Source organism: Wasmannia auropunctata, unplaced genomic scaffold (genome assembly GCF_000956235.1).
Source record: "Wasmannia auropunctata unplaced genomic scaffold, wasmannia.A_1.0 LD334044.1, whole genome shotgun sequence".
In the NCBI taxonomy this organism is placed as follows: Eukaryota; Metazoa; Arthropoda; class Insecta; order Hymenoptera; family Formicidae; genus Wasmannia; species Wasmannia auropunctata.
In genome coordinates this window covers 68,942-92,580 of record NW_012028846.1, presented here as the reverse complement: position 1 = coordinate 92,580, position 23,639 = coordinate 68,942, and the positions used below count along the sequence as shown (strand labels likewise).

At 26.9% G+C, this 23,639-nt stretch overlaps 4 protein-coding genes across 4 annotated transcripts; all 4 read left to right on the top strand.

Moving 5' to 3' along the window:
* The first annotated feature begins 3,457 nt into the window (after positions 1-3,457).
* LOC105459753 lies at positions 3,458-5,459 on the top strand. The gene is made up of 4 exons (XM_011705996.1): positions 3,458-3,552; positions 4,764-4,965; positions 5,029-5,184; positions 5,406-5,459. The coding sequence occupies exons 1-4, from the start codon at positions 3,458-3,460 to the stop codon at positions 5,457-5,459; spliced, it is 507 nt and encodes a 168-aa protein (XP_011704298.1).
* Positions 5,460-7,554: 2,095 nt separating this feature from the next.
* Positions 7,555-14,503, top strand: LOC105459752. The gene is made up of 5 exons (XM_011705995.1): positions 7,555-7,778; positions 7,889-8,224; positions 13,774-13,984; positions 14,194-14,349; positions 14,444-14,503. The coding sequence occupies exons 1-5, from the start codon at positions 7,555-7,557 to the stop codon at positions 14,501-14,503; spliced, it is 987 nt and encodes a 328-aa protein (XP_011704297.1).
* Positions 14,504-15,615: 1,112 nt separating this feature from the next.
* On the top strand, positions 15,616-18,512 carry LOC105459751. The gene is made up of 6 exons (XM_011705994.1): positions 15,616-15,762; positions 16,180-16,579; positions 16,965-17,300; positions 17,848-18,049; positions 18,223-18,378; positions 18,459-18,512. Exons 2-6 carry the CDS (start codon positions 16,218-16,220, stop codon positions 18,510-18,512), a joined length of 1,110 nt encoding a protein of 369 aa, XP_011704296.1. The 5' UTR covers positions 15,616-15,762; positions 16,180-16,217.
* Positions 18,513-20,299: 1,787 nt separating this feature from the next.
* Positions 20,300-22,559, top strand: LOC105459748. The gene is made up of 5 exons (XM_011705992.1): positions 20,300-20,661; positions 21,041-21,376; positions 21,700-21,901; positions 22,060-22,215; positions 22,333-22,559. Exons 1-5 carry the CDS (start codon positions 20,300-20,302, stop codon positions 22,384-22,386), a joined length of 1,110 nt encoding a protein of 369 aa, XP_011704294.1. The 3' UTR covers positions 22,387-22,559.
* The last annotated feature ends 1,080 nt before the right edge of the window (positions 22,560-23,639 follow it).

The following is a 23,639-nucleotide window of genomic DNA, read 5'->3' as shown; positions in this document are numbered from 1 at the left end:
AATGTATTTAAAATCTAACTTGATTCCAAAATTTATTTTTATTGAGTAAAATTAAAAGGACGTAATATTGATTTGAACATGCAATATATTAGACGATTAACTGCAAATAAAAATTTGTAAATAGTTCAATAATAAATTGTGTTTTCCAATCCACAATACAACAAGCACAATTTAATTTGTATTACTATCATTACTATCAAATAACAATTATCTGTTACAAAGAATAAACATAAAATTTTCTCAAGTATTTTATTTTAGAGTTGTTAGAAATAATATGGATATAATAAGTTCTCTCTTTTTTATTACTTTCTAGGACCAACACATTATGGTACACAATGATGGTGGTGGGATCATACGTGTTTGCCGTAGTGACTTCATTATTCACTGACTTTAGACACAAAAAGCTAAAGTATAGAGAATGGATACCATATGATTATTCATCTAATTTAATGTACTGTCTTACATACATTCAACAATTGCTGGGCGGATATTATTGCGTTATTGTAAATGTCGCAATAGATACTCTCATGTGCGGATTTTTAATGCACATATGTTGTCAAATTGACATCTTGGAATGTCGCTTAAAAAAAATTTTGAGCAAACAAATCACTTTGGGTTACTGCGTACACCATCATAATCGAATTTTTGAGTTAGTTGTCATTTTAATGCCCAAGAATTATACATCAACCAGCGTTACTATTATATATAATTCATTTAGTAAAGCTGTGATAGAAGTCATGTATATACTTTCTCTGTTTCTATTCATCTTCTTTGATAACAAAAAAAAAATAAAAAATTCTATGCTATACGTCGAAATAATTAGAAAAGGCAGTAAAAACTCTAAAATGTATTTTATTATCGTTTAAATTCCTAAATGTGTAATTATTTATTATGCTTTCTCTTACTACATTTACTTTAGATATTTTTGTTAGTTCATTAATTCGTTAGTGTATTATCTATTAATCAGTTCTTATATGTTAATTTCATATAATTTTTTATATAATTCTTAATGTTGCAATTATAATAAGAAAATTAATTTATTATTATAAACTTTATTTGCACACAATATGCAAGTATTATGCCGTTCTAAAAGCGAAATTTTTATTGCAGGTATGCGCAGATAGTGAATATAAAATTTACAAAAATAATCGGATTTCAGTTTTTATCAAGTATGATGATAATGTGCTCAAATTTGTTTCAAGTGGCTAAGTCAACTTTAAATACAGATCATATTTCGTTAATTATGTTTACATGCTGCATGCTAATGGAGATATTTGTTTATTGCTGGTTTGGAAATCAAGTTAAAATAAAGGTATATATAATAAAACAAGATCATAAAAACAATAAATTATGATATTTTATTATTCTGCAGAGTGTTCAATTAACAGATAGCATTTTTCATATGGATTGGCCAATCTTGAGCGATAGTGTCAAAAAGGGTTTACTGATAATGATGAAACGTGCAATAATACCAATTGAAATTTCTACTGTATTTATCTTGACAATGAATTTGGATTCTTTTGTAATGGTTGGTATGAAAACAATTATTTTAATGTATAAAATTTTAATATAATTTAAATAATCAAAAATATAAAAAATTTTAATGCTGTTTAGATTTCACAATTATATTGAATAAATATAATTGCATAATTATATTTAATTAATAAAAATTGTATCAACAAATAAATCTATTACTTTTATAAATTTGCTTATGTAGATGCATTATTATTATATTGATATATGCATGTATAAATATCGTGTTTATAATAATCTTAAATATCTTTTATTATTTCAGTTTATTAAAACGTCATACTCTATTTATAACTTATTAACGCAAATGCAATAATAAAGAGTGCAGTAATATAAAAAGATATAAAGTAAAATAAAATTTTGGATTAGTTACGTATAATACAAAAAAGTTGTAATAAAATAGTTATTGTCAATAATAATTTTAATGTTTATTCTGTTTATTAGAAATAGTTAAAAGTATAAATACATTACAATAAAAATACATTTACATGTATATGATATTGTTTTTTTATATTTTAAAAGTACTTTTATACGTATTTACTTAAAAATATATAAATGTTACAAAATTTAAGTTTGATACTCCTAAATTTTCTTTACTTCGATATGTACAATTTTATATTTATATATTATCGGAGGTAAAATATATATTGCCATATACTTTGTGTTCATATATCATCGATTTTAATTCAATACCTTTATGCAGAGTGATTAGAAAAACTATTAAAAAAATCATATTATGCCATTAAGAAAAAGAAATTGAAATTGCACATTATCACCTACAAAAATAATATCAGCGAAATTCAGATATTATTAAATCCTTTTATCTGTTTGACTATATATATATATATATATATATATATATATATATATATATGTAGTCTTATAGTATTTAGTCATATAAATGCGTTATATAAATTATATAAATTATATATATAAATATGTTATATAAATTAGTTTTATAAATGCGTACCTCCGTGTGACTCCTTCGCCTGATTATTGTTGATTTATGTTGCGCGTAGAAGTCAATACTATAAAATGTCGCGATTCTTCTCTTCAAAGGATAGAAGATAACGTAATGAAATAGGTCGTATATTAATGAGAGACATATATGAAAGTACTGTCAAGGTTCCTATCTCATATTCTATTGATGAATTTTTGAGGAATTCTTTTTCCTCGTTCTGCTATGTTATAATTTTGCTCTCTATCCCGATGTAACAATGAAAAAATATTACATCTTCTACATGTATAATAGAAATTGTATGTTGAAATAATTTATCCAATTATCTTAAAATATGGAAATATTGTATTCGAGACAATTACTGCAAATTGGAAGAAACAGTATTATGAAGAAACAGATATTAAATATGCAGAAGTAAGCAGGAATATCGATGATGAAAAATATTGTTACCATCGGGAAGTAACGTCATAAGTCTATAGACACTCTACTACAGTGCAACTTAATGAAATTACATTATTTCATCTTACGTCTCGTATAATAGAGATTCTATCAAGTTAAAGTCTCAAGAGCAATGAATATTGACCAAAGATTTTCATAATTACTAGCAAAGTTAATAACACGCGTTGAATAACCGATTTCCGTTTTATCTCTATCTTTTTCATTTTATTTTTCTTTTTTCGCACAATTAAACTAGTAGATATAATGCATATTCTGAATTTGACGTATACAACTATTACGGTATCTGGGTGTTTTCGACCGCAATCATGGACGTCTTTATTTAAGCGAACAGTTTATAATATCTATAGATTATACATAATTTTTATGTTATACACGTTTACAATATTGCAAATTATGGACATTATTCTGTACGTTGACAATGCTGATGACTTCACAAATAATCTAAATATGATGTTAACTATATTAGCTTCGTGCTACAAAATGTTTATTATGTGTTTAAATTATGAGAACATGGTAATGTTAATTAACTATCTTACCGAAGAGCCGTTCAAACCATTGGATTCGGATGAGATGAAAATTCGACAACAATATGACAAAATAATACGGTAAATATGTTTTTCAATTAAATAATTTTTTATTTTTCATTTTTAGCTCTCTTCTAAATTAATGTTAATTACAATATCATTTATAATATTTTTTATATGCACAAAGAAATGTACGTATATATTTTTAATTAAATAATTAATTGTGTGTGTGTGTGTGTGTGTGTGTGATCTAATTTTATTCAAAAAAATTATTTTATTAATAATTATTAAAAAACTGTAAATAACATTTCTATATCATTTAATAAAATATATTTTTTTCTAACCAATAAAATAAGATTTAATTAACAGTATTATTACCAAATAACAACATGTATATTACAAAGAATAAGCATAAAATATTTTCAAATATTTCATATTTTATTTTATAGCTTATATATTTTATATTAGAAATAACATGGATATAACTCATTAGTCATTTTCTAGGAACAACACATTACGATATATCATTTTGGTCGCGACAACATGTACGTTCGTCATTTCGTCTTCGATATTTACTGACTTTAGATACAAAAAGCTAAAGTATAGAGAATGGATACCGTTTGATTATTCGTCTTATGTGATATTTTGTTTTGCATATGCTCAACAAATGTTAAGCGCATGTCACAGCGCTGTTGTAAACGTCGCAATAGACAGTCTCATGTGCGGATTCTTAATGCACATATGTTGTCAAATTGAAATCTTGGAATATCGCCTGAAAAAAATTTTGGGCAATCAACTTACTCTGGGTTACTGCATACGCCATCATAATCGAATTTTTGAGTTAGTTATCATTTTAATGCCGGAAAATTGTATATCATTCAACATTGCTACTATGTGTGAGTTATTTGGCAAAACTGTGGTGGAAGTATATCATATGTTTTCTTCTATTTTTTTAAATTTTCATCAACTATAAAGAAAAAGATAAAAAATTCTATGCTACATCAGAATGGCTAACATTGTGAAATCCTCAAAATATAGTTTACTATTTAAATGTAATTGCCTATACATGTAATTATTTATTATATTGACTTTTACCACATGTTTCTATCGTTGTATTTGCTATAGATATTTTTACTAGTGCTTTACTAATACATTAATCTTTGTCAATCAGTTCTCATATATGTCATGAATTTTCTTCGTAATTAGTATTGCAATAATAAAAAAATTCATTTATAAATTTTGCTCGGTGTACAAATATTATGACTTTATAACAGCGAAAATTATGATTGCAGATTTGCTCAGATAGTGAATATAAAATTTACTAAAATAATCGGATTTCAGTTTATGGCAAGTATGATGATATTTTGCTCAAATTTGTATCAACTGACTAAATCAACTTTGAACGCAGATCATATTCCGTTAATTATATACACAACCTGCATGTTGACGCAGATATTTATTTATTGCTGGTTTGGAAATAAAGTCAAATTAAAGGTACGTCTAATAAAACGGATTATTAGAAACAATAAATATTATATTTTATACATTATTCCGCAGAGTCTTCAATTAACAGATAGTATTTTTCAAATGGAGTGGCCAATTATGGATAATAATATGAAGAAAAGCTTATTGATAATTATGAAACGTGCAATGACACCTATTGAAATTTCTACTGTATATATCCTGTCTATGAATTTGGATTCCTTTGTAGCGGTTAGTATAAAAACGTTGAAACTAATGTATAAAATATTTTTCAAATATAATTTAGACAATCAAATAAAATTTCATTACTGTTTACAATCCAATTATTTAATTACTAATAAATAATCTTATTTACCACTTTTGTAAATTTACTCATACAGATGCAATATTATTAACCTATTTATAAATATTGTCATTGTATTTATTAATATTAAGTGTTTTTTTTATTTCAGTTGCTTAAAACATCGTATTCTGTTTATAATTTATTAACGCAAGTGCAAGAGTAATAAAAATAGAAAAATAAGTAAGATAAAGTGTATTTTGGATTATTGGTGTATTGGTATTAAGTTGCATATAATAATTATAATAGAATTGTAATATATATATAAGATAATTGTAAATCGATTATATTCATTCTATTTATTAGCAACAGTTGTAAAAAAATATATGTACATGTATATAACAGTGTCTTTTATATCTTGAAAATATTTTTAATATTACCAAAAAAAAAAAAAATAAATATTACAAAATTTAATTCTGATACCATACTCTCTCTATTTTGGACTTTGAAATATGTACAAATTTTATATTTGTACGGTGTCATAATCGGAGATAAAACATGTAAAATTTTATGTAAAATATTTACATGTCATTGATTTATCTTTATAAGTGTTTTTATGAGTATATTACAATTTTATGAAGATAAAATATGGATTTATTTCTTAAAATTCGAAATATTGTACTTTTGTGTATAACGTCGGACAATAAAAATTTAAACATCTCATAATCGATACACAATAAGGAACCAACGACAAAATATCACAAAATAGTCTATCAAAAATGTGTTAATAATAATTGGAAGAGGTTTATTCTTTCAAGTAAGTGTTTTTCCTATTGTCTCGCAATTATCTTTAAAAAACTACATTAAGTAATTTTGTAATAAAAATTGTATTTTTTGAATATTTGATACATGTAGGTATTATAGTAATACAGCTACTTTAATTAAAGAAATAATCTACGAGAAATATGTTTGTCTAGAGTCTTAAGATTCTATAGTAGTAAAATTAAATCACTTAAAAATAACTTAATAATAACTTTAAAATAATGTACTTTCTATACCTTTTATGCTCAATCAAGATATACCGAAAATGTATCTCGGAGAGTGTACGATCTCACAATATCATATACAATGATATATTGTGAATAGTATAGCAGAAAATGTGGTGATAACAGCTTGCAATTGAACCTGTAGATGTATTAACGTTTTTTATACAGGCCAGCTACTGTCGCTGCTTAACTTAATATTTGAAGAATTTATTTTTGCGTATATCTCCATTGTACTATAGAACAAAATTGTGATATTGCCGACGGTTATAAATAAGATATTTTGCAATAGACGTACAACAAAGGAAATACTGTATCAAGTTTCTCAGAGATGGCTAACGGCTACTATTCTATTAATGACAATTTAAAGAATTTATTTTTCTATAATATCTGATTGCATATACCTAGCTTCTTCTTTTGTCCCGCTTTTGTCTCTACAAAAATAATGCTACATTACGCAATTATGTAATAAAGGTTTTATTTCGGAAAAGGATGTCGCACAATTCACAAGAATAATGTTTCACGAGAGAAATATTGTTGCAAATCTGTTATTATGATAATAACACAGATATTTTATATGAAGAGGGAAGTAAGGAATGAAATGTCGTTATCGAATGAGAGGCTATAGACTTTATGAGATTGTTGTCCCCTTGTAACATCGTTTGACTCGTCAGACAACGTGCAGCGAATTCGATCAAAACTTGAAGTATTCAATTGTTCAAACAAATTTAACGAAATCTTCGTAAGTTGAATGTACAAAAAATTGAGATATTTCATATAAATATTATAATAATGTCATAATAATAATACAGATGTGCTTTTATTTTTTATTATTATTAAATTTTTATATTTGTACATATCTAATTATTAACATATTTACATAGGCAACTAGTTATTTAGAATTACTTAGACAGATAAATGATCGAATATTTCTCAATCTAATATTGTAAATATTGCACATATACATATGGAACACCGTCGAAAAAACTATTAATCTCAATTAATATTGCCGCTCTATTATCAGTCGCTCTATTATCATAATAATTGAAACTTGTAGTAAATAAGTGCATACATTAATCGAAACAGTTATTGATGTTGGGCAAGTGGATGTTGAGAAGTGATGTTGGAAGGAAAAGCGAAATGCCTGTCTTGAAATTTACGCTCACGGTTTTAGCGGTCGCAGGATGCTGGCGACCAACATCGTGGACATCGCTGTTTAGTCACATAATATATAACGCTTACACAGCGTTTATAATTCTAACATTATACACATTTGCAATGACCCAAATTATGGAGCTGATACTGAATGCCGACGACCCCGACGCAATTGGCGAAACCTTGTTCAACGTTGTGATTTCGCTTTTGGCGTGCTACAAGGCAATTGTTTTACGGTTAAATCACAATAGTATTATAATGTTAATTGACACTTTCGTTGATAAGCCATTTAAACCGATGGATCTGAGAGAAAGTATGATTCGACAAAAGTTCGACAAGAGAATAACGTGAGTTACCTTCAGCACGTTTACGTGCTATCGATAAATATTAAATTGAATGAATTATATTAAAACTAATTAAATTACATTACATATTTTATAAATAATTGATTTTATAGGAATAATACATTATGTTATCTAGTCCTCGTCTCGATAACTGCCTTCTACATGATTTCGCTTTCGTTTTTCACGGATTTCATGAATGGAGCTTTAATGTACAAAGCATGGTTACCGTTCGACAGCTCAACATCCGTGCGATTTTCTCTCGCATACGCTCATCAGATATTAACTCTGATATTCATTGGTCTTGTCCATCCCACGTGTGACAATTTAATTTGCGGATTATTGCTGCATATTTGCTGCCAGATCGAGATTTTAGAGTATCGTTTGTCGAACATCACGAATGGTGAAGAAAATCTACGCGATTGCGTCGACCACCACGTACATATATTCGAGTAAGTTTTTTCTAATTCTAGAATGCCACTTATATATTTCTGTAAGATATATATACTTTTATTAAAATTTTATGTTTCTATGATGACAGATTCTTCAATTAGTTTAAAGAATAATAATTTAATTGTAAAATTTATATTAAATTAAGTAGCAAATTAATGCTCCACATATTTTTTGAAATTTATATTCATTTCTTTTCAAATATACATTTTACAATTATTAATACGTAAGGTAAACAAATATAGAAAAAAGCTTAATATTTTTTAATTAAGCTCTATTATTTTTTTTTATATTCCATTTTTATATTACAATTACATCTTTATATTACAAAGAAGATCTGTTTAGATTCTGTAGGATTTGCGAAAATAAATATGTGCTTATTAAGCAACGAATAATAATTAATTTCTATTCATCATAATTGTGTAGTAAAAATGAGTCTTTTGAAAACTATTTTATTATTTTTGACATAGAACAAAAACAATAGCAGATTATCTTATGATCTAGAATCTCTTTCTTGAATTCTTTTTGAAAAATCATAGAAGCTACTGTAAAAATATTTATTAAACAATAAAATCATAAGATATTTTTCATGTTTGGATATTAAATTTGCCAATGTAAATTCATCATTAAATTCATCATTAGATATTCTAGAAAAAAATTGGTAGATGAATTGAAACTGTAATTCTATGTAATTTTAGATACGCATATATGCTGAACGATAAATTTGGCAAGATAGTTCCTAGTGAATTCGCAATGATCACGGTGGTAATGTCCTACAATTTAATTCATATGGCTTTTACATCGTCCAATACTGTTTCTTATATACAGGACGTTATGGTCATATCTTCCACTCTGGCTCCAATTTTTTATTATTGCTGGTTTGGCAATGAAATCAAGTTAAAGGTAGTTTTAGTAATTAGTTTTTTAATTTTATAAATATTTTTCAATTTATCTAAAAGAAAGAAAGTTACGAAATCAATGTTATACCTACCGCTATAAAAAGAGGAAAATGTATATACAAATATATATATATATATATATATATATATGTATAGAAAGAGAGAGAGAGAGAGAGAGAGAGAGAGAGAGAGAGAGAATATATATATGTTTCTATAATTTTATATACAGAGCCTTCAATTATCAAACAGTATTTATAATATGGAATGGACAATATTCAACAAAAACGTGAAGAGAGGACTCTTAATGATCATGAATCGTTCTACGATACCAATCGAATTTACCGGTGCAGAAATTGTGCCGGTGAATCTTGACTCTTTCGTAAAGGTCTGTATGACAAACTCATTTTTTCCGCGTAAACAAGCAATTTGCTTGATAAATTTGACATTGATTTTATAATTGTTTAGGTGCTTAGAACGTCATATTCCCTTTTTAATGTATTGATACGGTCACAGAAACAGTGATGTAACACAAAATTGAAAATCATTATTAATAATACATATATTATTAATAATAGATATTAAATTTAAATTCCTGATACATCGAAAGTGATAGTAGTTTATTAATGCTAATGACAAATTTTCGAGAGAAAATGTCAAGCTATGTTAAATAATGATTAGTATATTTATAGTAGAAGAATGCGTGCACGCGCGATCATAAGTCAAAATATAAGTAAATTACGGAAAATGATTATTTACAATAAAGTTCTATAAATATAATTTATTGCAAACTTTTTTGCGTGTCTATGTGTATTATGATTTATTTTCATCTTCTCTTATCCATGATTAACCGATATCTATCCATTAATAATACTTGTCGTTACAGATGTCATACATGATTAATCCTTCAACATCCAATGTCTTTGAAAAATTGAATTGTATTTTTAATATTACCTATCTGATACTCTTTGGAGAAATGTTACTTGATATTTTTACGTAATGTTAAATCATGCTTTTATCATTTTCTTGATAAGGATGTTTCAGCGGGAATCATTAACTTAAACAAATATGCAAATATGTAAATTACACACATATTAATTGCAATGTCTAAATGCAAAAGATTAGTTTTTGTAACGAGCAATCTTAGTGTAACTTGAATAGGTCCGTATTTAAGAGAGAGAGTCAAGATAATATCTTCTCTTATATATTCTTATTTATATGTACGGCGTAGTGGATGCACAAATTGATATGTAACGATGTGCCTAATGATGATTTAAGACTGCGAACTAATACAATGATGATATCTTATGATAGATATATTATCTATGTTATGTTTCATCCAGACGAGCCATGTATATAGTTCCTATCATTTCATTAATTGTACGAAGAATTCCTTTTTTTTCGTATAGTAATGAATAAAATATTTAATAAAATTATTAACTAATGCGTGTACACTAAGAAGTAAGTATCTATATAAAGAGAAATAATTCATAATATATTGATTTGTTAATAGGAATATAAAGATCTCATTTGTATATTTTCTCTCGTTATTGCACGTCGCTGCAGTTCTACGCAGTTGCGATATACTACGCAGTTTTGTCATAAAGATTACGTATCACAAATATTACGTGTAGAAATTGCAGATAAGTATTATTGCGCAGAGAACGCTAACGCAACTCATATTTTAATAATAATGCAAATAAGCCATGAAAAAGTTCGATAAAGAATGATAAGGAGATTTAGCGTCGTTTTAAGATAAAACGACGCTAAATTTTTAAAATGTATTAAATAAAAATTATCTATGCTAGAATACGAGAATTTTCTATTAAGTAAATAGAATTGCATAAATACAATTTATGTAATCTTATGTTTTATTCTTATGTTTTACTTTTGTATTTTCATATCTGATACCATTACTGAATGAATTGGTATGATGTTGAAGTTAACGCTAAGTATGTATTAGTACTCACGCTTTGCATACATCATTAAATTTCGTATATAATATAGTTTTAATTACCATAATAATGTAAAAAGAGCTCGACTTAAAATCGTAAAAACTTGTCACTGTGAGACTAATAGCTTCTAACAATAAGATTCATTTTCTCTACAATACGTTTATATTCTACCGGCAATCGCGAATAGAAATCAATATGCAAAACGTATAATAGTATGTGATGACATGTCAAACACTGGGTAGCGAGAGTAATAAAAAAAACATTTTTTGATCAATGTAGAATAAGTGACTTGCATGAATACTTCATAGGGGCAACATATAGGAACACCTGGCGTCCCGTATTGATGAACCTTTGAAAGTACTCTTGCCATCTATCTTGTGGAAATGTTATTTACCCCATCGCGTGACAAAAATTGCAGCTTATCTATGTATGTTGACTCATGAAAATAATATTCAGTCGCAAGATCGCAATATTACGATAATAATAGAGACAGATAAAAAAGGGTTCGGCGGATGGATATCACATTGTCACAGTGGTGTCGCGAGGCTATAGACATTCTTGGTGCTATTCCGCTCTCTCGTAAAATTCGTTCATTGCTTTCTTTCATGTACGAATATGTCATATAATTTAACCATATGATATTTCTATGAATTATTTAAGTAGCATAAATTATTATTTGAGATATTTGCAGTAAATATTTTTTAATGTGATGTCAAGTAATTCACTGTCAAAATTAATCACGTTGTAAGTATAACAGATATTGTGAATTCACAAGTTATGTATTAAAAAAAAAATGAAACAGTACGATTATATTATGTTTATGTTTTAAAATTGTGGACTGTTTATATTTTATAACGAGATTCTTTAGATTATTTAGAGATAATTTATTAATAGAAATTTTTTTACTTAATCATTTTAAGTAAAGTTAAACTTTATATTATATGTCAGAAAAAATATTTTATTATATATATATATATACATATATATATTATGTGTGTTCGTGTAACATTTTAAAAATCTTGCCATAAAACTTTTTTTATTTTACTCCTTTTTATTTTATATATGATAGATAGATTATAATATAAATAGATAGATATAATACTGTAAGTAATTCATGCGTAGGAGAAATTAAATTGAAAAAGTTATAATGCTCGTGCTACGATTTACACTTATACTTTGCGCGGTCAGCGGATGCTGGCAGCCTCTTACATGGACATCGCTGCCTCAACGTATGATGTACAACTGTTATAAAATATTGTTAATTTGCTTAATGACTACATTTACGATATCGCAAGTTATGAACATTGTACTGAATATTAACAACTTCGCCGAAATAAGCGATAATATATATATGACGTTGACGATATTCATCGCGACTTATAAAATAATTACTATGTGGATAATTAAGGAACATGTCATAATGATCATCAATGTTCTTACGGAGAAGCCTTTTAAACCGTCAGGATCATGCGAAGTAATGCTTCGAGATAAATATAACAAAGCAATAAGGCAAGTATCATTTTCAAATTTACAAGTAAAGCCCGATTGCATCAAAGTTATTTTGAGTTTTAAGTCTTGTTTTAAAGTCAAAATAACATTGGTACAATCAGGCTTAAGTGCACCAGTCATAATCAATTTTTGAATAATTTCATAGAATTTTAGAATATTTTAGTTCCATTATTGCATTATTAATTTCATTGATAAATACATTATAGCAATACTTTAGAATGTAAAATAACCATATTTTATATTTTTATTTATTTAATTTAATATGTAGTATATCGTGTTTACAATTTGATCATTTTTTTGAACGTAATTATTTCAATGCTTCATTACAAGCATTCTTCCAAGGCTTGTAAATCATCAATATTTCACAAACAACATATATTTAAATTCAAGAAAAATATAGTAAGCTGAATTACATATAAACAAATACTTTAGAAACAAGTGAACAATACTCTACAGTCGTTAGAATATTTTCACAAGAAATATATTTTATAGAAAATACGCATGGTGGTATTATGGCCTCGTCCAAGTGACGGTCGTAGGCATAATTTTAAATGCTATCTTTATGGATTTTATAAATGGACATTTGACGTACAAAGCATGGGTACCGTTCGACTACACGTCACCCATTATGTTTTTTTTCGTATTCACTCACCAATTGTTAGGTATGTCAATCTGTGCATCTGTAAATGTTGCATGCGACAGCCTGGTATTCGGACTCTTGCAGGAGATCTGCTGTCAGTTCGAGTTTCTGGAAAATCGATTGACGAAAATTGTAAATGATCAACATGTTCTCTCCAATTGTGTACGTCACCACAACCGTATATATGAGTTAGTTTTTTAAAACAAATTTTTGTTACTTCAAAAATTTGGAATGTAATCATTACGCACAAAATTGTTCGTTTGTACGCGCATTTTTTTTATTGTGTACGTCACCACAACCGTATATATGAGTTAGTTTTTTAAAACAAATTTTTGTTACTTCAAAAATTTGGAATGTGATCATCACGCACAAAATTGTTCGTTTGTACGCGCATTTTTTTCGAAATTATCATCTCGAAGTATTTCGAAAATTAAATCATTATCTCACAATCGTTTATCTGACAAAGAAGTGCCATAAGAAGTGTTCGATGAGATTGATAAATCATTTTAAATGTTATAGAAAATAGACTAAAATCCTCTATTCAATCGTAGATATGCGTACACGGTAAATCGCAGATTTGCGAAGATAATTGCTCTTCAGTTTGCAGTAAGCATGCTAGTGGTGTGTGCTAATTTGTATAAATTGGCTTCTATTCCCAACTTGATGATCAATGGAAGCATTATTACACTGATACTGTATACGGCCTGTATGTTGTCACAGATCTTCCTCTATTGTTGGTTTGGAAATGAACTCAAATTAAAAGTATATAATTTGTCTACATATATATACAATCTTGTATTTAGATATAAAAAAATAAATTATATTTTTTTTCTGTAACTACTAGAACTTTAAAATAAAAAATTAAAAGAAGAAAAAGAATCATTATCACACAATATTTTTCTCACATATACTTTTGCTATTTTTTTAACATATTAATAAAATATTATTTTATTAATATTTTTTACTTACAGAGTATCGGATTAGCAACCGGTATATACAAGATGGAATGGTTCAGGCTTGATATCAAGACCAAAAAAGATCTTCTATTAATATTGAGACGCACGATGATTCCAATTGAATTTAATAGCGCGGTTATCGTCACATTGAATCTTGACTCGTTTGTGTCCGTTAGTATTAATTAATTATGAGAATACATTTAATTTATTTTTTCCTATTAACGATTCAAGCAATATTAAATGCATTTAAAATTTTTTTTTACAGTTATTTAAAGCATCGTATTCGGCATACAATGTATTGAAGCGCTCTCAGGAACATAATTGATAAATAGAAATTGTCATTGTTTATATTTCACGCAGCAACGTAGAAGGTATGTTGAAGAGCAAAAATAAATGTATTAACATATCGTTGATATGTATCGTTAATTTGTTTTTAGACAATATATAAATTGTTTGCGGAAGATTATTTACGTTATAATCATATTTGCATTAGCACGTATTTTACTCTGTGGCATGTAAACAAAATATTAAACATGGTTATGATGACGAGAATTAAGATGATATTACAAGGACTTTATATTAACAATAGATATCCAAAAAGCATTGTTATAAAGATTTTCGATATTTCTCTAATAGAAATAATTAAGTAATAATTCCTCCTTGCTACAAATATTTATAGCCTGCAATTAAAGTGCTGTGCGATATTTTATTATAGTAAATAATATTGCAAGGAAAAAAAATGCAAATAAATATATTCTAACAGAAAATTTTTATTATAATTACTGTGCATAATTAATATCTTCAATTTTCATCTAAGAATTAAAACTATTTCCTTACCCATATATACATATATACATTCGTTCAAGAGAGAGTAAGCGTAAAAGTCAGTAAAGCACGATATGTGATAATATTTCGATATGTGACAGCAGGTCGTAGACAGAGTACGCTATAACAAAAAGTTTATTTATTAGTATCTAACCGAGCATACGGACTATCAACATTAAAATTTCATTGCCATGAACTATACCTAACGATTCACTACGCAACCAAGATATTATCTTTGCAACCAGACAGTAAAAATATTTTGTAATGTACCAGAGAGAGTGAATTGATATATTATATAAAAGAAATAATTGCGGAAATAGAGGACAAATAAAACATCTCGCTGGGGACAGTTCAAAGAATTCGTTCGTATATCTGTCTACCTCTTCTGTCTCGTTTTCATGAAAATATTCATAGACGGTCTATTACACAATTTTCTTATAAAGCATACATCTCGAAACAATCTTGATTCATGAAAATATTATGTCTCAAGAACGTCGTTGTTAGTTTCATATTATAATAATAATAGGGATATGGATACGCGTGTGTGGAACGAGTAGAAATATATAACTATTAGAAAATCGTACAAATCGAGAGGTACGATAGATACATTTATCCATTGTAGTCTCAGGAGACGAAGAAACAAAGATTTAATCAAATAATGTCTGTGAGAATTACATGACTGGTTTAAGTTAGTTTTGTTGACAATGTGATGAATAGCTAAAGTAGACGCAAGTAGTGCAAATTAATAGGAAAATTTTTGTAAGTTTACATTACACACATATATAAAACCTTAATACTGAAAAAATTGAATAATTAAAAATTGTTAAATTAGCATATGCTTTACATATACTTTGCAATATGCTTTATGTAATAAAATTTTTTGAATTTCAAAATTACTTCTTTCCTTGGAAAGAAATTTTCTTATAATTTTTTAGTACGTGTATTAAAAAAAAATGTATATCATTTAATTAAATCTTAAATTATAGAATACTGATTAGTGATTACATAGAATTTATTTGTAAAATTGCATAAAACACAAGATTTTAAAATACAGATTTCAAAGGATTTTTCTATCTTCTTTAAATTAGTATTAGAATCATTCTTAACATTTTCTTCTTCCATCCTTAAAAAAAGAAGCATCTCGACCGTGATAAACAGTAATGTAAATGTTAACAGCAAATTGTGTAGGCTAATTGCATTAAAGAGAAGCTCAAATGCGCTTGTTGCAATTTACACTCATGATCTGCGCGCTCGCTGGATGTTGGCAGCCGCTTACATGGACATCGCTGTTTAAACAAATAATTTATAAGGCTTACGCAATATTTCTGATCTCCTCGTTATATGTATTTCTTCTTTCTCAATTTATAAATATTATATTAAACGTCGGCAACTCTGATGAATTTACCGATGCCTTGTATATGATGTTGACGATACTCGTAGCAGGCTACAAACAGATTTATATGTGGGTAGAGCGTAAGAATGTTATGGTAATAATAAATGTTCTTAATGAGAAACCTTTTGTGCCATATGAAACACATGAAGTAATGATTCGAGAGAAATTTGAAAAAATGATACAGTAAGTATCATTGTAAGAATATACAATCAAAGGCAACACCTGTTCCTCGATAAATTTAAATTTTCTCTAGATAGCAAGATATCTTGCTCTTTTTTTAGATGTTTTGAAATAATTACAGCATTAATTGACATATCTACTTTATCACATAATAATTTAATACAAACAATATATAAAATGTATCTCATTTTATTAAGTATTTTTAAAACATTTTTTTATTACTTCCACTTTTCGTGGAAAAACAAATATTTTTACGTTTATAAATACAAATAAGAAATTAAAAAATATTGTAAATATAAGTAATACTGCTAAGGAGATATATTAAAAAGAAATAGAACGAGTTAATCTCATGAAACTGGCTGTAACAAATTGTGTAATTATTTTATAGGAACAACATGCGGAGGTATTTAACCATCGTCATGATGTCGATCACATCGATAATAACGATGTCTGTCTCCACGAATCTTATGAACAAAACCTTGACGTATAAGACATGGATACCGTTTGACTACTCGTCTACCGCTACATATTATGTTGTATATACTCACCAATTAATAGCCATGTCAACCTCTGGTATAGTAAATGTCGCTATCGAGAGTTTACTTTGTGGATTCTTGCTGCACATCTGTTGTCAATTTGAAATTCTGGGGTATCGATTGGCAAAACTTACGCATAATCAAAATAGTCTGCGCGACTGCGTTTGTCACCACAACCGTATCTTTGAGTTAGTTTATTTAAGTAGTTTTGCATTTAAGACAAAAATCTTCTAGTATTTTCTTTTAATTAAAAAATTTAGATTGCGCGTAAAGTATAGATTTACTTAAACAATTGATCTAAAAAATTTCAGCGCGAAGATAAAATAAAGAGATGTGAATATTGTTAACAGAATTTTGAATTCTTTATTGAACTCCAAATAGAATTTGATTGACGAGAAATTGAAAATGAATTTTCGTAGAGATTCAATATTTATTAATAATATTTAAATTTTAATATGTAAATTAATAATTTTAATATGTAAATACTTTAACATATTTCATATATGTATACACTTGTAATAAAAAATATTAATAAAATTTTCATTAAAGATAGATAAATTCTGAGATAGATAAAAAATCCATAAAAAAATTAATGTGAGAAGAACTTTAATATTCTAAATATTCTGTATTAACCGAGCGATTAAAATTTAGTAAAATGAATCTAATAATTCGTAATTTTTAAAAATGCTTTCAAAAATATCAAAATATTACAGAGAATTTTTAATCTAATCGCAGATACGCATATACGATAAATAATATGTTCGCGAAAATAATCGCTATCCAGTTTGCTGTGAGCATGTTGGTGGTGTGCTCGAATTTGTATCGAATAGCTATGGCAGCCGACTATTTGAGTTTTATTCCACTGATGATGTATACAAGTGCTATATTAGTGCAGATTTTCATCTACTGCTGGTTTGGAAACGAAGTCAAGATAAAAGTACATCTTATTTAAATTGATCCTATTTATATATTAAATATTATTTAAAATGGATGGAAAAATTGCGTAGCTAAATGCAAGAGCTGAAAAAATACATAATATATTAAATTTTTGAAAGAAATATACTATTTTTCACTAATATTGTGTAAAATATATTACGTTTTTATTTGTAGAGCCTTCAATTGATGAATAGCATTTATAATACAGACTGGCCGGCGCTTAGCAATAGCAACAAAAAGGATATTTTATTAATAATGAGGCGCGCGACGACTCCCATCGAATTTACTAGCGCGTACATAATTACGATGAATCTTGAATCGTTTGTAGCTGTCAGTATCAAAGATAGATATTATGACTAAATATTGCAATAATTTAAAATAATTTTTAATACAACTATAATTTTTTACAGTTGCTTAAGATGTCATATTCGGTTTTCAATTTGCTGCATCAAACACATGAATAGTAAATAATAAAATTGGGAATTGTTATTGTTCACATTAATTTTGTTACGAAATCACATGAAAAAAATGTTGAAATGTAGAAATAATATTAATACCTCGTTAGTCAATAAAATAATTTTCAGATTTATAACATTTTTAGCGAGAATTTTTATTGATGCTTCTTGAAAAATTATCGCACGAAGACAAGTTTTAAGCATTTTTAGGAGAAATTAAAAAAATGTTAATTAAAGTATTTTATCAATAATTTAAAAAATTTGTGCCCACGATATAAATAAAATCGTTATTTCTGTGTGTATGCATGAGTGTCTGAGATATTTTATTTATTTGCTATTTTTCTATTGCAAATACGTTTTACATTAAAACTATTTTTTATTTTGAACAATCATTGTTTCGTAATATCCGATATTACAGTTATTAACATAATAAGTATATATTAGTTTTACACGTACAAATATATCAATAAATTTTAATTTAAACTCTTGAACCGCGTATAAATGTATAGGCGAAAAATCTGCATTAAAGGGTTAAAATATTTTCTTACCTCATTTACGTTCGCGATGTGGGAGAGAATAAACGTTATAGAATCAATATGGAAATATGTTATGATACACGCTCTGGAATTATGTTAGCGTGTTCCGATATACATGCCAGACTACACGCGGTAGAATAACGAAATTATAGTAAATGTGAAATTGAGTGTATGGGCTATTGATATTAACATTTCATAGAGGTAAACTGCAGCTAATTATTCATTAACTGACATTCAAAGATATATGTTTAAAATTGTAGACAATACACTGGAAAGTATTTTGACGTACAACAAAGAGCTTACATTATAGAGTATTCTGCAAATAGTTGACGATTAATAATTTATTGAGAGGAATTTATTGAGAGAAAAATTCAGAGAACTTGCTTTTCCGTATATCAATTTTCTCTCTGTCCCACTGTTTTTATGAAAACAGTAGTACATTATATAATTTTCTAATAATACGACATATACCAAAACAATTCCGCATTTTAATTTGTGAAGATATCATTTCACGAGATATATCATCGCAAGTTATATGTATGGATATTACAATAATGACAGAGATACATATGGAGAATATGTAACGAATAGTATCATTATCAGAAAGTCGTGAGACATTTTACAGACATTCCGAGTCTTTCTTCCCGTTTCATATCTTATCTATTTTCATTTAAGACGCGACAAGAGCTCAGACAATGCTTCTAAAAATCATATAAATGGCTTAAATTAATTAAAAAGTGAAAAAGTTGAACCTAAAGCTAAACGTAAGTAATTCATGGTGTAGGTAAAGAGATCAGAAGAGCTTTGTAAATGCAATGTATACAAGTATTATATGCATATCAAAAACTTAATATTAGAAAATAAAATCTTATCAAACGATTTTGAAATATATTGATATTTGTTACTAATTTACTCTTTAATCAAATCTTGAAAATTATACTAAAACTCAAAATTTATACTAAACATCGATTTTTTACATTAAAATATCTTCAGTTAAACTCTATAACATAAAAATATACTGTAGAAAATATACTTATAAAATAAATAAAATATACTTAAAACGGAATTATATTAAATAAATTAAAAAATAGATTTTAAATTTTTAGGTATGTCTTTTTAACATTTTTAGTAAATTTATTTTATTTCTTGTATATGACCTTTCTATAAAAGAGAACCGTTTCTATAAAATATTAAAAAATAATATAATTAATAGATATTAATAGCAATTGGTGTAAACAAAGTTGTATTAAAGAGGCTCAAATGCGGGTGCTGAAATTCACACTCCTAATCTGCGCATTCGCTGGATGCTGGCAACCAGATTCATGGACGTCGTTATTTAAACATATAATTTATAAAACATACGCATTGTTTCTTGTCTCTTCATTATATATATTTTCGATATCTCAATTTATGAACATTGTACTGAATGTCGAAAACTCTGACGAGTTCACTGATTCTTTGTACATGATGTTGACCGTATTCGTCGCAGGCTATAAACAAGTTTATATGTGGATAGATCGTAAAAATATCATGGTGATAATCAACGTTCTCAATGAAAAACCTTTTGCAACAAGTGAAACACGCGAACTAATGATTCAACAGAAATTTGAAAAAATGGTACAGTAAGTATCATTATCTTAACGCAAATAAAATAATTTTTGATAACGCATTTTTTAAATAACAAGATATCTCTTATATATGTATCCTTTATCTACTTTAAAGTAATACTGTAATATAATTGTAAATTGTACGTATAATTTACATGACAATTTGTGCAAAAATGTAATATAATTTTTGTTACAAAAATGTAAGATAATTTTATTTTTTCAAAAATCATTACTACCTTTCTTGGAATAAAAAAAATGTTGTTTATTTTTGTAAATGGAAAAAGAACCTAAGAGAAAATATTATAGATTAATAAAATATAATAATAGAGTTAAAAAGTTATCAAATTCATATAAAAAAATTACAGTTACATTAATTTTCATGATTACTTTATAGGAATAACACATTACGATATTTGATTCTCATTATGGCGACAATCATATCAATAATTTTGACGTCTGTTTTTACGGAACTCAGGAATCGAAATTTGACATATAAGGCATGGGTGCCGTTTAATTATTCGTATCCTGCTATATACTTTCTTGTTTATGCTCACCAGTTGATAGGCATGGCAACCTCCGGTATAGTAAATGTCGCTTGCGAAAGCGTCATTTTCGGTCTTTTATTACACATCTGCAGCCAGCTTGAAATTTTGGAATATCGGTTGACGAAAATGGTGCATGGTGAAAATATTCTGCGTGACTGTGTTTATCATCACAACCGTATTTTTGAGTTGGTTCTTTATGTATTTTTGATACTTCGAAAACTTTATATTACATATAATACAAAATTCCGTTTTCATAACCATGGTTCTTTAAATAATACAAAAATTAACATATAAATAACATGATAACATACAATTTTAATTTTTATTTATAGATTTTCTTTTAAACTAATTTTAGTTGATCCTTTCTTATTTACTGAAAATCTCAAGAAAGATAAGAAATTTATAATCTATTTTAATTATTTTGTTATTAAATAATAATAAAAATTTAATTTGTATATAACTTTAAGAGCTACATGCAGAAAACTAAGCATCTCTTATTTAATCACAGATACGCATATACAGTGAATAACATGTTCGCGAAAATAATTGGTATCCAATTCGCGGTGAGCATGTTGGTAGTATGCTCGAATTTATATCGAATAGCAATGGCAACAGATTATGTGACCTTTATTTCATTGATGATGTACACAAGTGCCATATTGACACAAATTTTCATCTATTGTTGGTTTGGAAACGAAGTCAAAGCCAAAGTATATATTTTTCTAAAATAAATTAACATCCATATTATATATACATATATATATGGATATATATATATATATATATAAGACATAATAAAAGAGATATTAAAAAAAAAATAGAGAAAAATATAATATTTCTGTTTTGTAATGTGCAACATATCTCGTAGAGTCTTCAGTTGGTGAACAATATTTATAATATAGAGTGGTCAACACTTAGCAATAACAACAAGAAAGGTCTCTTAATAATCATGAAGCGCGCAATGACGCCTATCGAATTTAGTAGCGCGTACATAATCACGATGAATCTCGAATCGTTTGTAGCTGTCAGTATCAAAGATAGATAATATTACTAAATATTGTAACTATTTCAAGTAATTTTTAATTTATAACTAATTATTTAATTTATAATTAATTTATAATTTAATTTATATTTTTTACAGTTACTTAAGCTGTCATATTCGGCTTTCAACTTGTTGCATCAAACGCAAGAATAATAACGTAATTAAGTTATTATTCATATTTAATATCTTATGAAATCACAACCCATTTAAATACAAAATCCATATTTCATTAGTATTAACTAGATAGTTTTCACAAAACTTATTGATTTTGGTGTTTAAAAAGATTGGACATTGTAAGAAGAGAAATTCAAACTGCATAATTTAAAGCACTATGTTAGTACTTCAAAAATTTCATATATTACTACTAAAAATAAAATTGTTACCAACATTTTTGTGTTATCTCCTTTCTTCCATATTTCTCTATTTCTTATGTAATATGATATTACGAAGATTTGCATTATTTATTTTTTGTTGAAATATATTCTAATTTATTATTTAGTATCCTGGATAATAAAACATTCTGGATTGAATAAAATATTACAGAAAATATTAGCAGGTAACTGAGGCAACGTTATAAACAAATATATTTATAAAAGAAGTTTAGTGCGACTAATTATTAAAATGCAGTAGTATTTTTGACAAATTTATAAAAATATGAGCAATCAATCTCTGCAAAAATTTTATGTTCTAATTTTTAAAAAATCATAATTAAAATAATTAAAATTTCAAAATATTGTAAGTTTAAGTAAAAATGCCCATGTCTCACTCCCATTTTTCCATTTTTCTTCATTTATAGAAGCACTGTCTGCGTCAGATATTAATATGTAATAAAATGCAGCACTTACAATTCAAACAAAAGTATACAATAAAACGCATTTGCACAATTTTATCATTTGTAACGTTTTGTTATGGCACGTCTCAGTTATACTTTGACTGTATCGCGTCATCACGATAGTGCCGAGTTACTGTAAGATAAAAAAATATAAAATTGTACAAAATCGAGTATCTGCTTGGTATTAAAATTTCACAGACATAAGTTACTGTTTCATCAACTCATATCAGGAATATTTCTTGATATTGCGTAATAAAAACTAATAATAATATTTTGTCATAAATGTACAATAAGAAAATTATATCAACCGTGGAAGTAGTTGAAAGCTAATAATTTACGAGACACTATTCGAAAGAACTTTACTTCTCCGAACATATTTATCTTATACTTCTGTCCCGCATCCCTATGTAAAATAATAGGATATTACGCAATCTTCCGTTGAAATATCATATATCTCATAAAAAAACATTGTGTCTTCGCTCGTAAAAACATTATTTAAGTTATTATCGTATGCAGTATTATATACGCTAATAATTCAAGTGAATACAAAGAAAAGAGAGATTCGCAGTAAGGA

Excerpts from the sequence above, each read along its gene's own strand:
- LOC105459748 (XM_011705992.1), top strand. The coding sequence starts at position 20,300 with ATGCGGGTGCTGAAATTCACACTCCTAATCTGCGCATTCGCTGGATGC. Across the intron at positions 21,377-21,699 it reads CATCACAACCGTATTTTTGA|ATACGCATATACAGTGAATA; the intron begins GTTGGTTCTTTA and ends ATTTAATCACAG. Across the intron at positions 21,902-22,059 it reads GAAACGAAGTCAAAGCCAAA|AGTCTTCAGTTGGTGAACAA; the intron begins GTATATATTTTT and ends CATATCTCGTAG.
- LOC105459751 (XM_011705994.1), top strand. The coding sequence starts at position 16,218 with ATGCGCTTGTTGCAATTTACACTCATGATCTGCGCGCTCGCTGGATGT. Across the intron at positions 18,050-18,222 it reads GAAACGAAGTCAAGATAAAA|AGCCTTCAATTGATGAATAG; the intron begins GTACATCTTATT and ends TTTTATTTGTAG. Across the intron at positions 18,379-18,458 it reads ATCTTGAATCGTTTGTAGCT|TTGCTTAAGATGTCATATTC; the intron begins GTCAGTATCAAA and ends AATTTTTTACAG.
- LOC105459753 (XM_011705996.1), top strand. The coding sequence starts at position 3,458 with ATGGTAATGTTAATTAACTATCTTACCGAAGAGCCGTTCAAACCATTG. Across the intron at positions 3,553-4,763 it reads CAATATGACAAAATAATACG|ATTTGCTCAGATAGTGAATA; the intron begins GTAAATATGTTT and ends TTATGATTGCAG. Across the intron at positions 4,966-5,028 it reads GAAATAAAGTCAAATTAAAG|AGTCTTCAATTAACAGATAG; the intron begins GTACGTCTAATA and ends ATTATTCCGCAG.
- LOC105459752 (XM_011705995.1), top strand. The coding sequence starts at position 7,555 with ATGACCCAAATTATGGAGCTGATACTGAATGCCGACGACCCCGACGCA. Across the intron at positions 13,985-14,193 it reads GAAATGAACTCAAATTAAAA|AGTATCGGATTAGCAACCGG; the intron begins GTATATAATTTG and ends TTTTACTTACAG. Across the intron at positions 14,350-14,443 it reads ATCTTGACTCGTTTGTGTCC|TTATTTAAAGCATCGTATTC; the intron begins GTTAGTATTAAT and ends TTTTTTTTACAG.